The sequence below is a fragment of the Anopheles merus genome, chromosome 3L (assembly GCF_017562075.2).
Source record: "Anopheles merus strain MAF chromosome 3L, AmerM5.1, whole genome shotgun sequence".
Taxonomy (NCBI): domain Eukaryota; kingdom Metazoa; phylum Arthropoda; class Insecta; order Diptera; family Culicidae; genus Anopheles; species Anopheles merus.
Window position 1 is genome coordinate 31646871 of NC_054085.1, and position 15923 is coordinate 31662793.

The window sequence follows — 15923 nt, forward strand, 5'->3', positions numbered from 1 at the left end:
CGCTGCTCGCTGTTCCCGCTGTAAATCGGTTCCTTGCAGTCGTGATACACCAGCTCTCGCAGTTTGAGCCAAATGTGCTTTAAAACTTTGACAACCCCTGACACCGCCCGATCGGCTTAATTTAATCAAGCGGACTCTCGTTTGGTTTTGCATCGCCGTGTTTATCCCGGGCTACAAATATGCAGCTAAAATTGGCACAGTATGCACTCACGGTGCAAAGGGAATGTTTTGACCCACGAGAATGCGGTGTGACAGCGTCCTAGGGACATTTACCATTTAGTAGCCATGTTCATGTAGAAGAGAAATGCAGTTGGCAGTTCATAACTCAGTGGATACACAGCAGTTGAAAGTGGAGAAGTCGGACGTCCAAAACCGTATTGTACAAAGACAACACAGTGACATCGTGAATGTGCATGTGCTCCGTCTGAAGTCTGAGCATTGGGCGAGCTAGCTAGATCAAGTAGAGCATTAATTAGTGTAAATGAATTTAAAGCAGCTTCAGTACCGTTTTGATTCAAAATATGGACAGCTTCAAACTCCGGACATTCAGTTTGTTTTTATTAATATTCTTCATATCCATTCGTCCTTGCCATGCCGTTTTTCCCATTTTGTTTAACAGTCACATGTTTAAAACATGAATGTTTTACAATCACACACAAACGCTCCATACTGACCGATATCTTTTGAAGACCTAGCGAATATTGAGCGGCTGCGGCTGTAGAAGCTCGCGGCAGCGTATTTCAACAGTGATCTTTAGGGTTGCTTGCGACCACAGGCCACACTTTAAAAATAACGGAACATTCCTTTCGTTTTGGGTTTGGGGTCCAGCTCATACAACGCCTGCTCGAGCCAGTAGCGGAACGACGCCACATTGCCGAACACACTGGGAACACTGTACATACCGCACCCGACGCCGGAAGAAACAATGCCCACCTGATAGTACTGGTTTGGCGAGCCGGGCATAGGACACACGAGTGGCGTGCCAGCATCGGTACGGCAACGATTTGGTCCAAGAGCGCCATTAGCACACAGATAGCTTGACGGCCCTGGGCTCGAATGTCTGCAGAAATCATAGAGCACTACCGGAATCTGTACCATGTTCACATTCATGTGCAGGCTGCCATCCCTATAGGACACCTGCTCATCCAAAGCTACGGTGAAACATCGGTAATTATCAATCGATGCCGGTATCGGAGGAAGGCAGATCGGTTGCACGTTTCCTGTCCGCTGGAACGGTTCAGTAAGGTTCAGCAGGGCCACATTATTAGAAAATGTGCGGTCATTGAATTCTCCATATGTCATTATCTCAGCCACTCGGCGCTCCTGGTACTGCTGAAGTTCTTTATTCTGGGAGGTCCATTCGCCGGCACGGAGCAACAGTTTCTCCTTCGGTTTGTTGAACACGCAGTGACCCGCTGTTAGGACCGCATGCGGGGTGATCAACGAGGCTCCACATGCGTAGTAAAAGCTATCGGGGACGTGCTCCTCATGGAAGACGCTCACCAACCATGGAAAATTTGTAGCATCGAAACCAATGCTATGGTCATTACGAGTACCACAGCTTTCTTGTTCACTGTCACTTGGTTTGCTGGCGCCCGGTGAAGAAACGTCAAGCACAGGTTTACTGTCACTTGGTTTGCTAGCGTCTGGTGAAGGAACGTTAAGCACAGGATTACTGTCACTTGGTTTGCTGGCGCCGGGTGAAGGAACATCGAGTACAAATTTACTGTCACTTGGTTCGCTAGCGGCTAGTGAAGGAACATCGAGCTCAGATCTTTTCTCACAGCAAACATGCATAGGGTTAGAACATTCCGGTTCGTTGACGCCGACGCGTATACCAATCGCTCCGGCACCGTTCGTCACGATCTTGTTGTCCTTGCATAGGTAGTACATCGTACACTCGCCGGTGCAGCTCTGTAAGAAATTGAAAGAGTAGAGCACAGATTTGTTGTTATTAATGTGCATGTTATACATCATTCGGAAAGGCAATGGCTCGTTCATACTTACATCACGTGTCGTGCTTGCAGCACCTGTCCTGTGGTCTGCGAATGTAACTAGCAGGATGAGGAATGTACACAAGCAGAACATCTTGTGTTATTTTGTTGGAAACTGCAATCACCCAGTGGACACTTGCTGCAATCGTTTTGTCGTGCGCGTCGTTGCAGTGCCTGCGGAACACTTTCACAAGCAGATCGCTCCGAAGTTTCTTTATACGCTCTGTCTGTGCACGATTGGTGATAATCGAATGCGGCTTAATCGTATCAACATTTCTTGATGAGGGTCAAACTTATGCATCGGAGGAATTGCAACTATGCCCAATGCGTAAAGAACTATCACTTTTCATTGACGCCTTGATGGATGCACTAGTGAACTTGAAAGTCTAGCTAAATCTAAACAAATTGACCATGAAATTAAATCCATTGATAGTAAAACATTGTTCCATCGAACTTGAACTCCACACGAAGTACATGATCAGTGATAAAGGATCAAGGTATGATGCTCACTTGAGTGCTATCATGATGCTAATAATAACATATGCTTGCATCTATACTGTTGTACAGGCAGCTGCGTCGACCACTGGACTTGCCGTGGCAGTTGCGCTGTCCAGGAGGACGACAGTGCGTCACGCATGCTGTCGCACACACTAAGCGTGCGAGGCTTAGTGTGTGCCGAGCGCCTGGTAGAGTGTCGATCGGGCTGGAGCTCTCGGCAGGGGCGCTCGGTGCGGCTGGTGCGCGGCTACCGCACGTGTCATTTGTAAGTGTTTGTCAAGTATATTTTACTTTTTGTTGTACTTTTTATTAGTGTTATAAATGAAGTATTAAAATGCAAAAGTACTAACACAACATATACATAATTTTCCTTGGTATTTCGTTCTAATCCTTAAGCGAGATCTACATTTCTATCTCGGATGTTTTAATCTAAGATCTTCTGTTAGTCTGTTTTGTAACCGTCTTAATGGCGAAACAGTTCAATCTTTTTTTTTTCTTTTCACGAAGCGACCAAGTTACCATGGTGGGTATTGTTTCATACTTTATTTTCATTCAAATATTCCGGTTTTTTTTGGTATTTATTTACTATTTATTCGCTTTCGCGTTAATTTGAATTGAACTTCTGCTTCCACTTTAAAAGCTAAATATTTCTCATGACTACTCAGTACAGACAGGATTGAGGGAATCGTTAGGAAAGTAAGGGAGTTTCAATTTTAATTTATATATTTTGTGCGTCAATCAGGGGCTAGTTGGTGTTTTTTCAAAAATATTCCCCGTATTTTCAATAAACATTTTAGCTAGAGCTGATTTCATGGTACAGTTGTGTAGTCGCACGCCATACCAACATGTCCGTTAAGGGGTCAAGCCAAGAAAGTGTAACGTACCGATACGTATGACTATGACTGACTATCCTGCTATGGGCAATCAATAGGCCACTGAAAGCCAAGGCCTTGACGGACATCGGTTGTTGTGTCAAAGAAGAAGAACCTAGCTAGATCTATTTTGTATTTGTTATTTATATATTTAACATTTAACGGACATGATTCTCTTCAAGCATTCAATACATGGCCTGCCATATATCGGGTTAATAATAATCACAGATAACACTCCAAGATCCCTAACACAGCTTTTCCGCTCAATGGCAGATCCATTTAATGCGTAGCAATAGTATGCCAATGCAATCAACGCAATGCAATTTTAATCATAAATATATTCATAATGTATGGAATATATTCATATCCTAGTATGAATAAGTACTCATATATACAATCTTATAATATGAACATATCTATATGATGTCAGCAATTTTACAAAGAATCTCTTTATCTTTCGATCCTCCATCAAGGATATGATTTATTTCTCAGATACTAAAGCCTCGACCTATCACCTATCTTACAAGACATTGGATTCGATCAAACTTATAGGAAGGTGTACCCGACAGACACTCTCGAACAAGACACTTCTATACATTTGTTCGAGTCTGATGTCTTATTCTATAGGTGACAGAGCGCGCTCTGAGGAATTGTCCGGCGGTCCACTTTTTGGAGAATAAGATTAATTCTTTCCAATCTAATTGTCCCAATAGATAGAGAGCAATGCTGACAATTGAGGGGAAGAAGAAGAGTAAAGGATTGAAATCAAACAAACAAATTTTGGAATAGCTGCATGTACTACACTACGACTTTGAGGATTTATTAAATCAGTTCCTTATACCACGCGTAGGCTTACTATCTTCAGACATTGATGAGTATACTCTTTTGTTGTTCTTTGAAAGGACCAGGAGTGAAACATAGACAACCATTTTGATTAAACAAGAAAACAAACATATCGGAGCTTGTATGTTGAAGATTGTGTCTCATCTGTGAGCCTCTTTTGTTTATTATACACCCTTTGAATGTTGTTCCGTTGCCTTGTAACAACATTGCTTCTTCTGGTTCAAGAGGCTTGAGTTTTTAATGAGCTTTGAATGTGTAATAATCCCGTGCTAGAATACTATTCTCCATCAACTGCTGATCGATCCAGTCGCGGAAGAACGCCACATTGCCGTAGACGCCGGGGATGCCATCCTCGCCGCACCCGAGTCCCCACGCCACGATGCCCGCCTGATAGTACTGGGTGGGCGATCCCGGAATCGGACACACCAGCGGAGAGCCTCCATCACCACGGCACATATCCTGCTCGGCCACGCCACCAGCGCACAGGAAGCTCTGGTCCAGCACAAACCGATTGCCAACCCGTTGAGATCGCATTGTCTCTTGACAGGTAGCGTGCGGTACGACCGGCAGCTCGACCTTCTTCAGTATCACCTGGTACTTGCCCTCCTTGCCAAACTGATCCTTACCCCAGCCGGAAGCGAAACAGTTCTGATAGTCGAACGATGTTTCCCTCGGCGGCAGACAGATCGGCTGCACGTTTTCTCCCAGCACGAACGGCTCGACGAGGGTTAGCAGTGCCACATCGTTCGCCAATGATTCGTTGTCAAACGCCTCATGTAAGATGACCTCAGCCACTCGACGGTCCTGATGCAGGTATATCTCGTGGCGTGTCTGCGTGTCCCATTCGCCGGCCCGAAGCAGCAGCTGCTTTTTCGGCTTGTTAAACACACAGTGGGCCGCCGTCAGGACAACGTTCGGAGCGATCACTGAAGCACCGCACTGGTATACATTCAAGCTACTGTCGCTATTGTCCATTGGAGTTGATATCATTACGGCCACCATCCAAGGAAACTCAGCGTAATGAGATTCACCATCCTCGGCACCCGTCACGCTAAAACTGAGCCCATTTACATTGCGCACTCCACAGGACGGACGGTCTGGCTCTATCCCGGATGGTTTGATAATGCCCGGTGGAGGTCTATCTAGCACGGAGCGTGCCTTACAGCATGTTTCCAAGTAGTGAGGGCATTCAGGTCCAGCTCTAAATCGAATATCTATCACACCTCCACCGTCCTCGATGATCTCGTTATCTTTGCATAGATAGTACGGCACGCACTCGTCGGTACAACTTTTAACATGCATCCACTGCATACTTACAACGTTTGGATATGTGTTTGCGTTGGGTATATCCCAACTCTCGACGGACTCTATTCCTTTAATAGCATGGCCCTTCACAGTATCTCCGAAGGTAACTAGCAGAATGAAGAAAGCACCAACTTGCCACCGCATCTTCAAGCGCTATCTGCATACAAGCACACACGATCGTTCGTAGTAATTTGTCCGGTCTACAATCTGCACTAAATACGTCTATGCTGGGAGAGTTACAGACGAGATCTTCCCAAGCAAAATCATCATCATGTTCTTTTATACCATTTCGTCTGAGATAATCCCTCAGCAGGCCCTTTCATTGGCGAGCCCTTGCCGTTATTGATACAACGCATGATTGTACGATCGTGTGTTTATAAAATATGACAGTAGGTCCGATCGTATAAGAGACGATTGTTTTGGTGTAAGCAATGATCACCTAAGCCATTTAATCTAATCAACAATTCTCAAGAACTGGGCTTTGTTTTGTATTGATCATTAGATTTTCCTTTAATTGGAGAATGCAACTACAATTGGCATACACTATAAGTGACTCCGTCTTCTAACCTTCTGCTAGATAGTAGCAACTCAGCCGCTTAGCAAAACTGAACTTTTGTCGGATGAACATCAGATTTATGCGAGGATGTCGGATGTCGTTTACTGAGATTAATTAAGATTTTTATGTTACTAGTTTTATAGAGACTTTGAGCCAACTGGCTTCATTCGCCTCTAAGTGTCAACTATGAGGTGATAGTTTGCGATGGTGCTGCTTTTATATCCTGGCGTAGAAATCATTTGTTTGATCGATCGAATGGATGACCCCACTAACAATGTTGATTATTATAGCAAGATGTCATAGTCAGGACAGAACTTCACACACTGGCTGGCTGAGTGGAACTATCAAAGCGGTAGTCGTTTATTGATATCCTCCCAGGTGATGAGGTAGACTACAGGTGGGTTTAAACTCTGGTTTTGGGTTGCCATGATAGTTGAGTATTTATACAGATATTGTCAGCAGAGCAGCTATGGTTGCTGAGGATTTTTTACGAATCCTTATTCTCGTTAGCGATCCTTAGCGATTTATCAAAGTACACACGAAAAGACTAACCTATAAGAATGTATAGTCCTTGGAATATATCATATCCAATCCTCCAGTTTTCATTTCTTCATTGTCAATTATTTGTGGAAGGCAGATCTAGACAGTAATGAATCTTCCCAATGCCAACGAATCTGAGGGCATCCAAGCGCGCTTCAATTTAATACTAAGAAAGTCTTCATATTGACTTTTTTTAGGTTTTTATTATTATTTCAACCTTAATACAAGTATATGCTGCACGTTACTAAACGATTGTCTCCATTTTTCGTCGAAAGAGTAGAGTCCAAGAGCTAGCTTACGGCGTGTAGACATAGTCCCGTGCTAGAATGCTACGCTGCACCAGCTGCTGATCGATCCAGTCGCGGAAGAACGCCACATTGCCGTACACGCCGGGGATGCCGTTCTCACCGCAGCCAATGCCCCACGCCACAATACCCGCCTGATAGTAGTGGGTGGGCGATCCCGGAACCGGGCACACCAGCGGAGAGCCTCCATCGCCACGGCATGTGTCCTTTCCAGCCACGCCACCAGCGCACAGGAAGCTCTGGTGCAGCGCAAACCGCTTGCCCAGCCGCGTGCTGCGCAGTGACTGCTGGCACTCGGTGTGCGGCACCACCGGCAGCTCGACCTTCTTCAGTATCACCTGGTACTTGCCCTCCTTGCCGAACACGTTCTTGCCCCAGCCGGAGGCGAAACACTTGGTGCGATCGAACGACGTCCCCTTCGGCGGCAGACAGATCGGCTGCACGTTCTCGGCCAGCAGGAACGGCTCGGTGAGTATCAGCAGTGCCACATCGTTCGCCAGCGACGCCTTGTTGAACGCTTCGTGCGTGATGACCTCGGCGACCCGGCGATCCTGATGCTGGTACAGCTCGTTGCGCGTCTGGGTGTCCCATTCGCCGGCCCGTATCAGCAGCTGCTCCTTCTGCTTGTTAAACACGCAGTGGGCCGCGGTAAGGACCACGTTCGGCGCGATCAGCGACGCACCGCACTCGTACACGTTCAGGTTGCTGTCGGCGACACGCTCCTCCCGCAGCACGGCCAACATCCACGGGAACTCGCCGTACTCGGACTCGCCATCCTTCTGGCCCTCGATGCGGAAGCCGATGCCGTTCTCGTTGCGCATACCGCAGGTCGGACGGCGCGCATCCGGCACGCTGGTCGGCGGTGCCTTGGTAGCGCTTGGTGGCGGCACGTCCAGCACGGAGTCCTTCTCGCAGCAGGTGTTCAGGAAGTGGGGACACTCGTACTCCTCGGCCGGATCTTCACCGACACGGATGTCGATGATGCCGGCACCGTCGGTGATGATCTTGTTGTCGCTGCACAGATAGTACTGCACACACTCGCCGGTGCAGGTCTGCAAGGGAAGGAAGGCAACGGTTTCTGGTTAATTGAGTACTAAGGGAAGCTACTAGTGATGTGTTGTCTGAAGTACACTTACGACTCCGAGCCGACTTTGGCTATTGTTAGTCTGATTTCAACTCCGGCAAAATCGGAACTACTTGTTCTTCCCAGGGTCGGAGTCATCCGGAGTCGTTCGGAGTCGTTCGGAGTCGTTTGGAGTCGCCTGGAGTCGTCCAGAGTCGTCCGGAGTCGCCCGGATTCCAAAGTCGTCAGGAGTCGGAGTCGTCCGGAGGAGACTCCAACCGATTCCAGAGGACTCCAATTTTGGACGAATCCCACAACGGACCACTCCGAACGACTCAGGACGACTCCGGGTGACTCCGAACGACTTCGGGCGACTCCGGACGACTCCGATTCCGAACGGCTCTAGAAGATTCGGAACGACTCCGGATAATGCTGGGCAGACATACCTTCCGGAGTCGCTTCCGAAGTTATCAGGGTCGGATCGGAGTCGACTCCGGATTTTTGCCAACTTTACCCATCACTAGAAGCTACTTCAACATCCCAACTACTTACGTAGCGCGGCTGGGCAGGGGCCGGAGCGGGGGCGGGGGCCGCTGCCGGAGCTGCTGCTGCTGCCGGCGCCGGCGGTGGTGCTGGCGGTTCCGTGACAGTGTTTTTGTTCTCAGTCAGATTGTACAGCGAGAGGTAGAGGTCGTCGAGCGTATCCTGGGAGGCGACCAGGCCCGCCATTAGCGCTACCGCGGCAAGCACCGCAACCGTTCGCGATAGCATTGTGTCGTTGGGATGTGTTTTGGGAATGGGCCTATGGACCTGGAAGAGGAGCAACAGCAAAAGTAAAACAGGTTTTTAATCATTCAGCTTTTGAAAGAGGAGTTGATGCTTCAGTGGTGCCGTCTGTACGGCTGTGTGAGCAGATGCAAAGCAGCTTCTATACAGGAGGATCACGCACTAGAGATGTGAAACAACAACGGTGCGACCGACCTCACTCGACCAGAATACAAATTAGGCTGTAAATGCCGTCTCTTCTTGTTAGAAACTCAAGCTAGATTAGCTCCTGTTGTTGACGCGAAAGCAAGCAAGCCGCTGTTGTAGCGTTTTGTAATTATCGCCTGCGCATCCCGGGGACATTCCGGTTTTATGTTTCGTATTGATTTTGCCGGGCAATCATCAGTCGCGGGGGAAATACCAAAATAAAACACACTAATACTACACACACACACACTAGCACCCGCTTTTAGGTGATCTCGCACGATAACCCCTACCCATAGAAGTACGAAAGAGCGTATACGATCGGTAGACGATCGTGTGTGCCGCCTTCCCTTATCTCGGGTACCGTGTTTAAATCCCCCTCCCCTCCGTGTCGAATGCGTCCAATACTCACCTCCAAACACTGCACACACACACGCACGCACTAACAATAAACACGTTCAATGGCACCCGGTTCGGAAGCTTACCGGCAGATTCGATGCGAGTGAGGCTGCACAACGAACCGCGTGCGACACCGTCCGCGGTCAGTAGTGGATTGAGCTACGCGGACGCGCGAACGTATGGCTTTAAGGCACCGACACCGCCTTAGCCGCGGCTGGGCTGCGGTGGTGTGCGTACGATCCGATCCGATCCGATCGGATTCTGTGTGTGTTGGCTAGAAGGGAGCTCCAGAGAACCGGATTACGATAACACACGCGCCGCCGCCTCCCCCCTCTCGCGATCGTTTGGGGTGAATCCCCGCAGTTCCCCGTAGGTACCGAAACGATCGTACTCCTCCTCCTTCCCTTTTGCTAGGGGCACCGGTGCAACTGCCGACCGGTTTCCATCCCAAAGGGGGAGGGGGATGAGGGGGGAAGCATGAAATCTTTATTCTAATGCTCGGCTGAATCTTGCCAAGGCTTTGCAGCATCCAAAACTACCAAAACAACCAAACCCCCGATAGAGCGCCCGATAACCCCATGATCCGTCAGGCTCCGGCCGAACCTAACCTAGATTCGAAAATTGTTGGCAACTTTCACAATCTTTCTTTGTTTTTTTTTTTTTTGTGGTTCCGGTAGAAACAACAACAATCCCCTCCAGCTTTTTACCTATTTTGCCCAAAAATGGCGAACTTTGGTGGACTTTCCTAGGCTTTGTAACAACAGGTCGTTCAAGGCACAGCCACAAAAAACCTTGAAACATGTTTATGAGGATAGTTTGTTTGCTGCGCCCATGATCGTTATAAATACCTGGAAAATCCTCCCTGTGTGCAAAACAAACAGCAACAAAAAACCCTGTAAAATGATTCAGTTTGGTCTTTTTTAATAATCTTGACCATTTCGCAGCCGCAACTCCCAACTCCCAACATCACCAGCATTCACCTCGAGGTTTGGTGGGTGACGTGCCAAACTCATCCAATCGAAGCAACCCTGGCAAACAAACAACAACGCCGGACCCGGATGGACAAATTGTGCGGAATAATAATTAACTCTGCCCGCTTCCATCCGACTCGCGCAAACGCCATTTGGCACCTCTTCGCTTGCGCCCTCCTCCGTATTTGGCCGTGCTAATTGGCCCGTGTTCGATCTCTTCCCGAAGGAGGAAGAGCAGCAGCAGCAGCAGCAGCGGTAGATATTGCTGCAATCGATGTTCTTCTGCCTGCGTGCTGCAGCTATAATACGATCGCGCAGAAGGCGCTGACCCTGAAGAATGCCGTCAGCCAACTCACCTTGACCGGCGATCGCTCGCTGGGTTGGAGCTTGGGCGATGTTACCAAACTCGTTTCCTGCTCGTTGTTTTGTCGTTTTTTCCCCCATTTATTTTGCTGGCCGTTCCGTTTCGGCCATTGTACCATCCCAGGGTAGGAAATACAGAAGAAGAGAAGTAGAATAAATTTTGGAAGACACTTCACGGCGGTGTTTGTTTTGCTGAAACGAACCCCTGTTGAGGTGAAGCATTCGGACAAATATTTGTTTGGAACACAGTTAGCGAGATAGAGAGAGAGCTATTATGTTTGTTAGAGGAGTTTTATTGTGTTTACACATTTGTTCTTTTAAAAGTTATCATAAATCACGTACTGATGCTAGATGGAAGAGGACAGAACAGCTTTCACACCACACCACGTCTTGGGGTTGTCACTTTGTTGGGAATTTGGGTCGGGGGGTCGTCCCGATGGGGTCAAATCCCGTGTGTATGTGGCTCGAGCTGATAAGCGGCAAGCCTTGCTTCTTCTTCCTGCACGTTTATAAACCCAAAATCTTTACCCTACCGTCGCCACCTAGGGCGTGTAGCTGTCCGTGCCGAAGTTGCGCTGCACCATGTGCTGATCGATCCAGCCGCGGAACTTGGCCACGTTGGCGTACACGCCCGGGATGCCGTTCTCGCCGCAGCCGATGCCCCACGCGACCAGCCCCGTCTGGTAGTAGTGGTGGGGCGAGTTCGGGATGGGACAGACGAGCGGCGAACCGCCGTCACCCTTGCACGTATCCTTGCCGGGCACACCGCCCGCACAGATGAAGCTCTTGTGCAGGTTAAACTTGGGCCCGAGGCGCGTGGTGCGCAGCGCCGTCTGGCACTGATCGTTCGGCACGACCGGCAGATCGATCTTCTTCAGTATGACCTGGTACGTGCCGGCCTTACCGAACACGTCCTTGCCCCAGCCGCTGGCAAAGCACGTCTCGTGGTTGAACGCCATGTCCTGCGGGGGCAGACACACCGTCTGGATGCTTTCGTTCGGTTCGACCGGGGCGTTGAGGAACAGTAGGGCCACATCGTTGTGCAGGCCGCCCTTGTAGTAGTCGGGATGGACGACAATCTCCACCACCGAGCGGTCCTGGTGCGGGTAGATCTCGTTCTTCGTCTGGGTGTCCCACTCGCCGACGCGCACCTTGAGCTGGGACGGCTGCTTGTTCTGCACGCAGTGGGCGCCGGTCAGCACGACCTGCCGGTGGATGAGCGAACCGCCGCAGGTGTAGACGTTCTCGCGCAGCTGGCCGAGCACCTCCTCCGTCTTGAGGATCGCCACCATCCACGGGAACTCGCCGTACTCGGCCTCGCTGTTCTTCGAGCCGGTGATGCGGAACCCGATACCGTCCACGTTACGGCGGCCGCAGCGCGATTCGGGCATGGGGGGTGGAATCGGGGCCGGACCGGGACCGGGACTCGGACCGGGACCGGGGTTCGGACCCGGTGCCGGCGGTACTGGCGGAGGAGGTTGAATCTTTAACCGAAGGGAAAGGAAAAAAGGCAATCACAATCACTTTAACACTCAGACACTTATCACGAGAAAAAAAAAACAACCAATACTTACAATGTCTTCCTCGAAGCAGCACTGGAGCAGATAGTCGACGCACGGGTTGTCGTCGGAGAAGCGAATATCGATCAGGCCCTCGCCGGAGGTGCTGCTGTTCGAGCAGAGATACTTCTGGATGCATACCGCTTCCCCTCCGCACGGTCCACCCTGATCAGAGTTGGAGACAAGCCGGATTAGGGACTTCCTGTTGCGGGAGGTGCAAACATTCTTACCTTCACGCCAACGTCGGGCGTCGGCGGCAGGGGCGGCGCACTGGTCGGCGGTGGCGCTCCCTTGCCGGGCGCCACCGTCGTAAACACGGAGTTGATCAGATCGTCCAGGCTGAGATCGTCGGCCGCGGTCGGGCGGGTGACGGCGATGGCCATTAGCGCGAACAGCGCCAGCGCCGCACGGAACTGCTGCATGGTTGTGCTCGGACGGTGCGCGCGTACTGTGTGCTCTCCGTCGCTAGGCTCTGTGGAGAATGAAGTGTGCCGTCGGTGCGTTAGTATGTTTTAAGCGGCGCGCGGAGCTGATTGGGCCGGATTCGTGCCTGTGCGCGCTTGTGTTGGTGTGCTTGGCCGCACGACACACACGCGCGCAAACGCAGGCGCTGCAGCGGGAGCCGTGTCCGAGTGAGTCCGAGTGGCGACGAACTGACAAACACGACTACCACGAAAAAAGGCCTCTCCACCCGGGCTGAAGAAGATGATGCACTGCCCCATCCGCGGCCAACATCCCATCCCCTTTGCCCGGGAACCGGTTTCCCTTGGGAGATGGGACGGCGGGACCCGAGGAAGGGCGAGCATTCAGGCCGATCGAATCAGCCAAAAACCGGCTGATTGAACGCAAACAGAGAGATCGCACGCACAAAGCCAGACAGACAGATCGTTAGAGTGCAAAATTGGGAAACCTGAACCGTTTGTTAGACATTTCGACGAATCCCCCAAACCCTGCGCTGTGTCTACGTGATCTAGCAGCGGTTTTGACTTTTTGATTGTTTGCGGATGGATGGAAAACAAGATGGCTTTCACTGTAGGGAGCAGCTGGTTTCAGCCCGGTCAAGAAGTGCTTGATCATTTCCGGTCTGTTTGCAAGAGTTGCATGGAGTTGACCCACAGTCGGAAGGGGTCAGAGCCTGAGAGAGATGGGGGGGGGGGGGGGGAGGGGATGAGTGTTACTAAAGTTCCAATGTCACCCGGCAAAGGGGGGGAGGGGCGGGGCAATTTAGACTAGAGAGCGTGGGTAGTAGAGGCCCTGCGGTATAACCCTGCCAATGAAAAAACTGGTTTTTGTCGCTGGCATTATTGAATATCGAAAAAACCCAACAGTGTATTACTGCGCCGCTTGCAATTAGCCGGCCCGGAACGGAAACACACCGATTTCCGATGGACCCGCAGAACTAACTCACACACACTCATATATAAAACAGGTCCAGCAACTAAATCGCCGCTACCCCTCTTCGAAAAAAAAAACAACAAAAACGGCAGAACATTTGCCTGCTTTTGACCCGATCGTTTGTAATACGTACCGTGGTGGTGACCCTACTCTGGCTCTGAGGTCTCTACGTCTTCTACGCACTACGGAGTGTTAGTACTTGTACTCGCAAGCACACTGAGCAATCGTGGAGGGGCGCAATCCCTTCGAGCTTGATGGATGACCGATCGTAGTAGGCAACGATCGGGTCCGGTCGGGTACACCGTACTCACGCATACCTCTACCGTTGTGCCATGTACAATAGAAGGAATTAGCATTAGTGCATAGAAGGCACTGTGCGCGAAAGCGATCGTGGGATCTTCCGCCTGTGGGAGGCTGTGTGTGTGAGAGAAAGAGAGAGATAGAAAGAGAACACGGGAATATATTTATTCTACACGCAACGATCAAGCGCTAATGCTATTCAGATTAAACGGCCGAAACGATTCGGCCACTTACGGTTTTGTGCGAACCGGCCGGAGGAAAAGGTATTGCACTTTTGCTGGAGCGTTTGCACTGTTCGAACAGTTCCACTGGTCCGGTCATTGATCTGCGATTTTCGAACATAAATTTGTCATTTTATTGATTTTCGGTGTTATTGTTGTATTCGTCTGTATCGCTTTTGTGCACATCAAATTGTGCAAAACTTCTATCACCAACGGCTAATCAGATAGAGAGCAATAGCTCATTGCTCATTTCCAATTTCCATTGCAGATGCACTTGTCAAACGATGCAAACTGCATTTTTATGCAATCGTGATCTTCGACTGCGATGTAATTATGATGATTAATGTTTAATGGATGATTATTAACGATACTAATCGTATTACCATGTCATATTATTATACAACACCTTGAGCCATGTATTATTCTACCTTCAATATTCAAATCTCGGAATTAGAAGGGAGAAAATGATCGCTTAGTTACTGTCAAACATGAGCGCTTCCATGGCAACGATGTATTTAAAATTGCTTTTATGTATTTTTCTCTGAATATTGCTCATCAATACTTAGAATATCATCTTTAAACTTAGCGTCCATCGTATGTCCGTGAATAGTCTTCTTCTATTTATTCTTCTTCTTCTTCTTCTTCTTCTTCTTCTTCTTCTTCTTCTTCTATTTATTCTTCTTCTTCTTCTCCTTATTCTTCTTCTCCTTATTCTTCTTCTTCTTATTCTTCTTCTTTCTCTTCTTCTTCTTCTTCTTTTTGGTGTAACAATCTACGCGGGCATGTCAGCTTACAGTTATTGGCACTTAATTTTGGCGTTCAGTCACCAATTGTAGTCTCTAAGGCATTGATTTCTGAGAGTGTGTCACAATGTTTTCCTTTACAAGAAAATAAGATAAGTACATTACATGCAAACATTGATCCGTAAAACAGTTAAGTCGTTGCTGCGGGGTGATGGGGCCTCGGTTGGGATTCGATTTCATTCGGCCCTGCAGAAGTCGACGCAACTGTCGAATAGACTGTCGGGCCGCCCTCCTCAATGTACGTAGATCGTAACGTAGTCAAATTGACAAAAAGTAGAAAAATAGTGAATGAAGTAGCTCTTCCCTCCCCATTCTCATACGGAGGACTGATCATTCAGCTATGGGTACACCAACAAGTTACAGATAGCCAAGCTGATAAGTGGCTTAGGCAGACCGGCTCAGCATGTTATGCCAAATGAGTGGAAAAATAATCTCTTATTATTTTCATGAAACGCTAAACGAAATTAAATTAGTAATAAATTAAATTGTTCTAGTAATTACGAATTAACCCGAATCAGTTACAATAAATGTTTGTGTTAATCATGTTCATTTGCATTAATTTTGTATAAATCACGAGTCAGTGTGCCTCTTCAAACCGTACGTTGAAGATTATCATTTTACTCTACCTAATCTTCCATTATTTTAGGTGAACAATATATTCTGTGATCTGTAAATAGCAACCCCCGGTGGTTCGATAATTCTTGTTGCTAAAAAACATAAAAAGATTACATTTATTACAGAACTGAAATTTAATGCATATAAATTAAAATGTCTACAATTTATTACTAAACAATCAAATTAAGAAGAACTCACAGTATCAGAACCTTTCTATTGCTTTAGAAGTCAAGACTCAATTTAAACGACTCAACCACTATCAAAGCTACATGCATCTTTCCAGTGTACCGGTACTGTTTTGCAGCACAAACAAGGCAAAAGATTCCCGCTGTAACGCGCTCGGCTAGGTAGA

General features: G+C 48.6%; 6 protein-coding genes across 8 annotated transcripts; 1 reads left to right on the plus strand and 5 right to left on the minus strand.

The window, feature by feature from the left end:
* Window positions 1-111: 111 nt before the first annotated feature.
* LOC121598722 lies at window positions 112-15919 on the plus strand. The gene is made up of 3 exons (XM_041925955.1): window positions 112-2491; window positions 2562-2757; window positions 15855-15919. Exons 1-3 carry the CDS (start codon window positions 2406-2408, stop codon window positions 15903-15905), a joined length of 333 nt encoding a protein of 110 aa, XP_041781889.1. The 5' UTR covers window positions 112-2405; the 3' UTR covers window positions 15906-15919.
* On the minus strand, window positions 784-2088 carry LOC121599912 (phenoloxidase-activating factor 2-like). The gene is made up of 2 exons (XM_041928061.1): window positions 2008-2088; window positions 784-1914 (listed from the first exon to the last, which is right to left on the minus strand). Exons 1-2 carry the CDS (start codon window positions 2086-2088, stop codon window positions 784-786), a joined length of 1212 nt encoding a protein of 403 aa, XP_041783995.1.
* LOC121598720 (phenoloxidase-activating factor 2-like) lies at window positions 3895-5767 on the minus strand. Its single transcript, XM_041925953.1, has one exon. The coding sequence runs from the start codon at window positions 5654-5656 to the stop codon at window positions 4445-4447; it is 1212 nt and encodes a 403-aa protein (XP_041781887.1). The 5' UTR covers window positions 5657-5767; the 3' UTR covers window positions 3895-4444.
* LOC121598718 (phenoloxidase-activating factor 2-like) lies at window positions 6792-9526 on the minus strand. 3 transcript variants are annotated; one of them, XM_041925948.1, is made up of 3 exons: window positions 9431-9526; window positions 8529-8786; window positions 6792-7965 (listed from the first exon to the last, which is right to left on the minus strand). In XM_041925948.1, the coding sequence occupies exons 2-3, from the start codon at window positions 8745-8747 to the stop codon at window positions 6904-6906; spliced, it is 1281 nt and encodes a 426-aa protein (XP_041781882.1). In that variant the 5' UTR covers window positions 8748-8786; window positions 9431-9526; the 3' UTR covers window positions 6792-6903. The 3 variants fall into 3 exon arrangements, with proteins under 3 accessions (XP_041781882.1, XP_041781881.1, XP_041781883.1); XM_041925947.1 differs by having other exon boundaries at window positions 9358-9513; XM_041925949.1 differs by lacking the exon at window positions 9431-9526 and adding an exon at window positions 8958-8982.
* On the minus strand, window positions 10951-13781 carry LOC121598717 (phenoloxidase-activating factor 2-like). Its single transcript, XM_041925946.1, has 4 exons — window positions 13766-13781; window positions 12468-12709; window positions 12253-12402; window positions 10951-12162 (listed from the first exon to the last, which is right to left on the minus strand). The coding sequence occupies exons 2-4, from the start codon at window positions 12657-12659 to the stop codon at window positions 11221-11223; spliced, it is 1284 nt and encodes a 427-aa protein (XP_041781880.1). The 5' UTR covers window positions 12660-12709; window positions 13766-13781; the 3' UTR covers window positions 10951-11220.
* LOC121598723 lies at window positions 13825-14283 on the minus strand. Its single transcript, XM_041925956.1, has 2 exons — window positions 14167-14283; window positions 13825-14046 (listed from the first exon to the last, which is right to left on the minus strand). Exons 1-2 carry the CDS (start codon window positions 14272-14274, stop codon window positions 13825-13827), a joined length of 330 nt encoding a protein of 109 aa, XP_041781890.1. The 5' UTR covers window positions 14275-14283.
* Window positions 15920-15923: the final 4 nt, after the last annotated feature.

Bases quoted from the DNA above. Each gene is read 5' to 3' on its own strand.
- LOC121599912 (XM_041928061.1), bottom strand. From the start codon at position 2,088: ATGTTCTGCTTGTGTACATTCCTCATCCTGCTAGTTACATTCGCAGAC. The intron at 1,915-2,007 runs GTAAGTATGAAC...AATTTCTTACAG, and splicing joins CTGCAAGCACGACACGTGAT to AGCTGCACCGGCGAGTGTAC.
- LOC121598722 (XM_041925955.1), top strand. From the start codon at position 2,406: ATGAAATTAAATCCATTGATAGTAAAACATTGTTCCATCGAACTTGAA. The intron at 2,492-2,561 runs GTATGATGCTCA...ACTGTTGTACAG, and splicing joins ATCAGTGATAAAGGATCAAG to GCAGCTGCGTCGACCACTGG. The intron at 2,758-15,854 runs GTAAGTGTTTGT...GCATCTTTCCAG, and splicing joins GGCTACCGCACGTGTCATTT to TGTACCGGTACTGTTTTGCA.
- LOC121598720 (XM_041925953.1), bottom strand. From the start codon at position 5,656: ATGCGGTGGCAAGTTGGTGCTTTCTTCATTCTGCTAGTTACCTTCGGA.
- LOC121598718 (XM_041925948.1), bottom strand. From the start codon at position 8,747: ATGCTATCGCGAACGGTTGCGGTGCTTGCCGCGGTAGCGCTAATGGCG. The intron at 7,966-8,528 runs GTAAGTAGTTGG...CTTCCCTTGCAG, and splicing joins CCCCTGCCCAGCCGCGCTAC to ACCTGCACCGGCGAGTGTGT.
- LOC121598717 (XM_041925946.1), bottom strand. From the start codon at position 12,659: ATGCAGCAGTTCCGTGCGGCGCTGGCGCTGTTCGCGCTAATGGCCATC. The intron at 12,403-12,467 runs GTAAGAATGTTT...AACTCTGATCAG, and splicing joins CGCCCGACGTTGGCGTGAAG to GGTGGACCGTGCGGAGGGGA. The intron at 12,163-12,252 runs GTAAGTATTGGT...CTTCGGTTAAAG, and splicing joins GCTGCTTCGAGGAAGACATT to ATTCAACCTCCTCCGCCAGT.
- LOC121598723 (XM_041925956.1), bottom strand. From the start codon at position 14,274: ATGTTCGAAAATCGCAGATCAATGACCGGACCAGTGGAACTGTTCGAA. The intron at 14,047-14,166 runs GTAAGTGGCCGA...TCACACACACAG, and splicing joins CGGCCGGTTCGCACAAAACC to CCTCCCACAGGCGGAAGATC.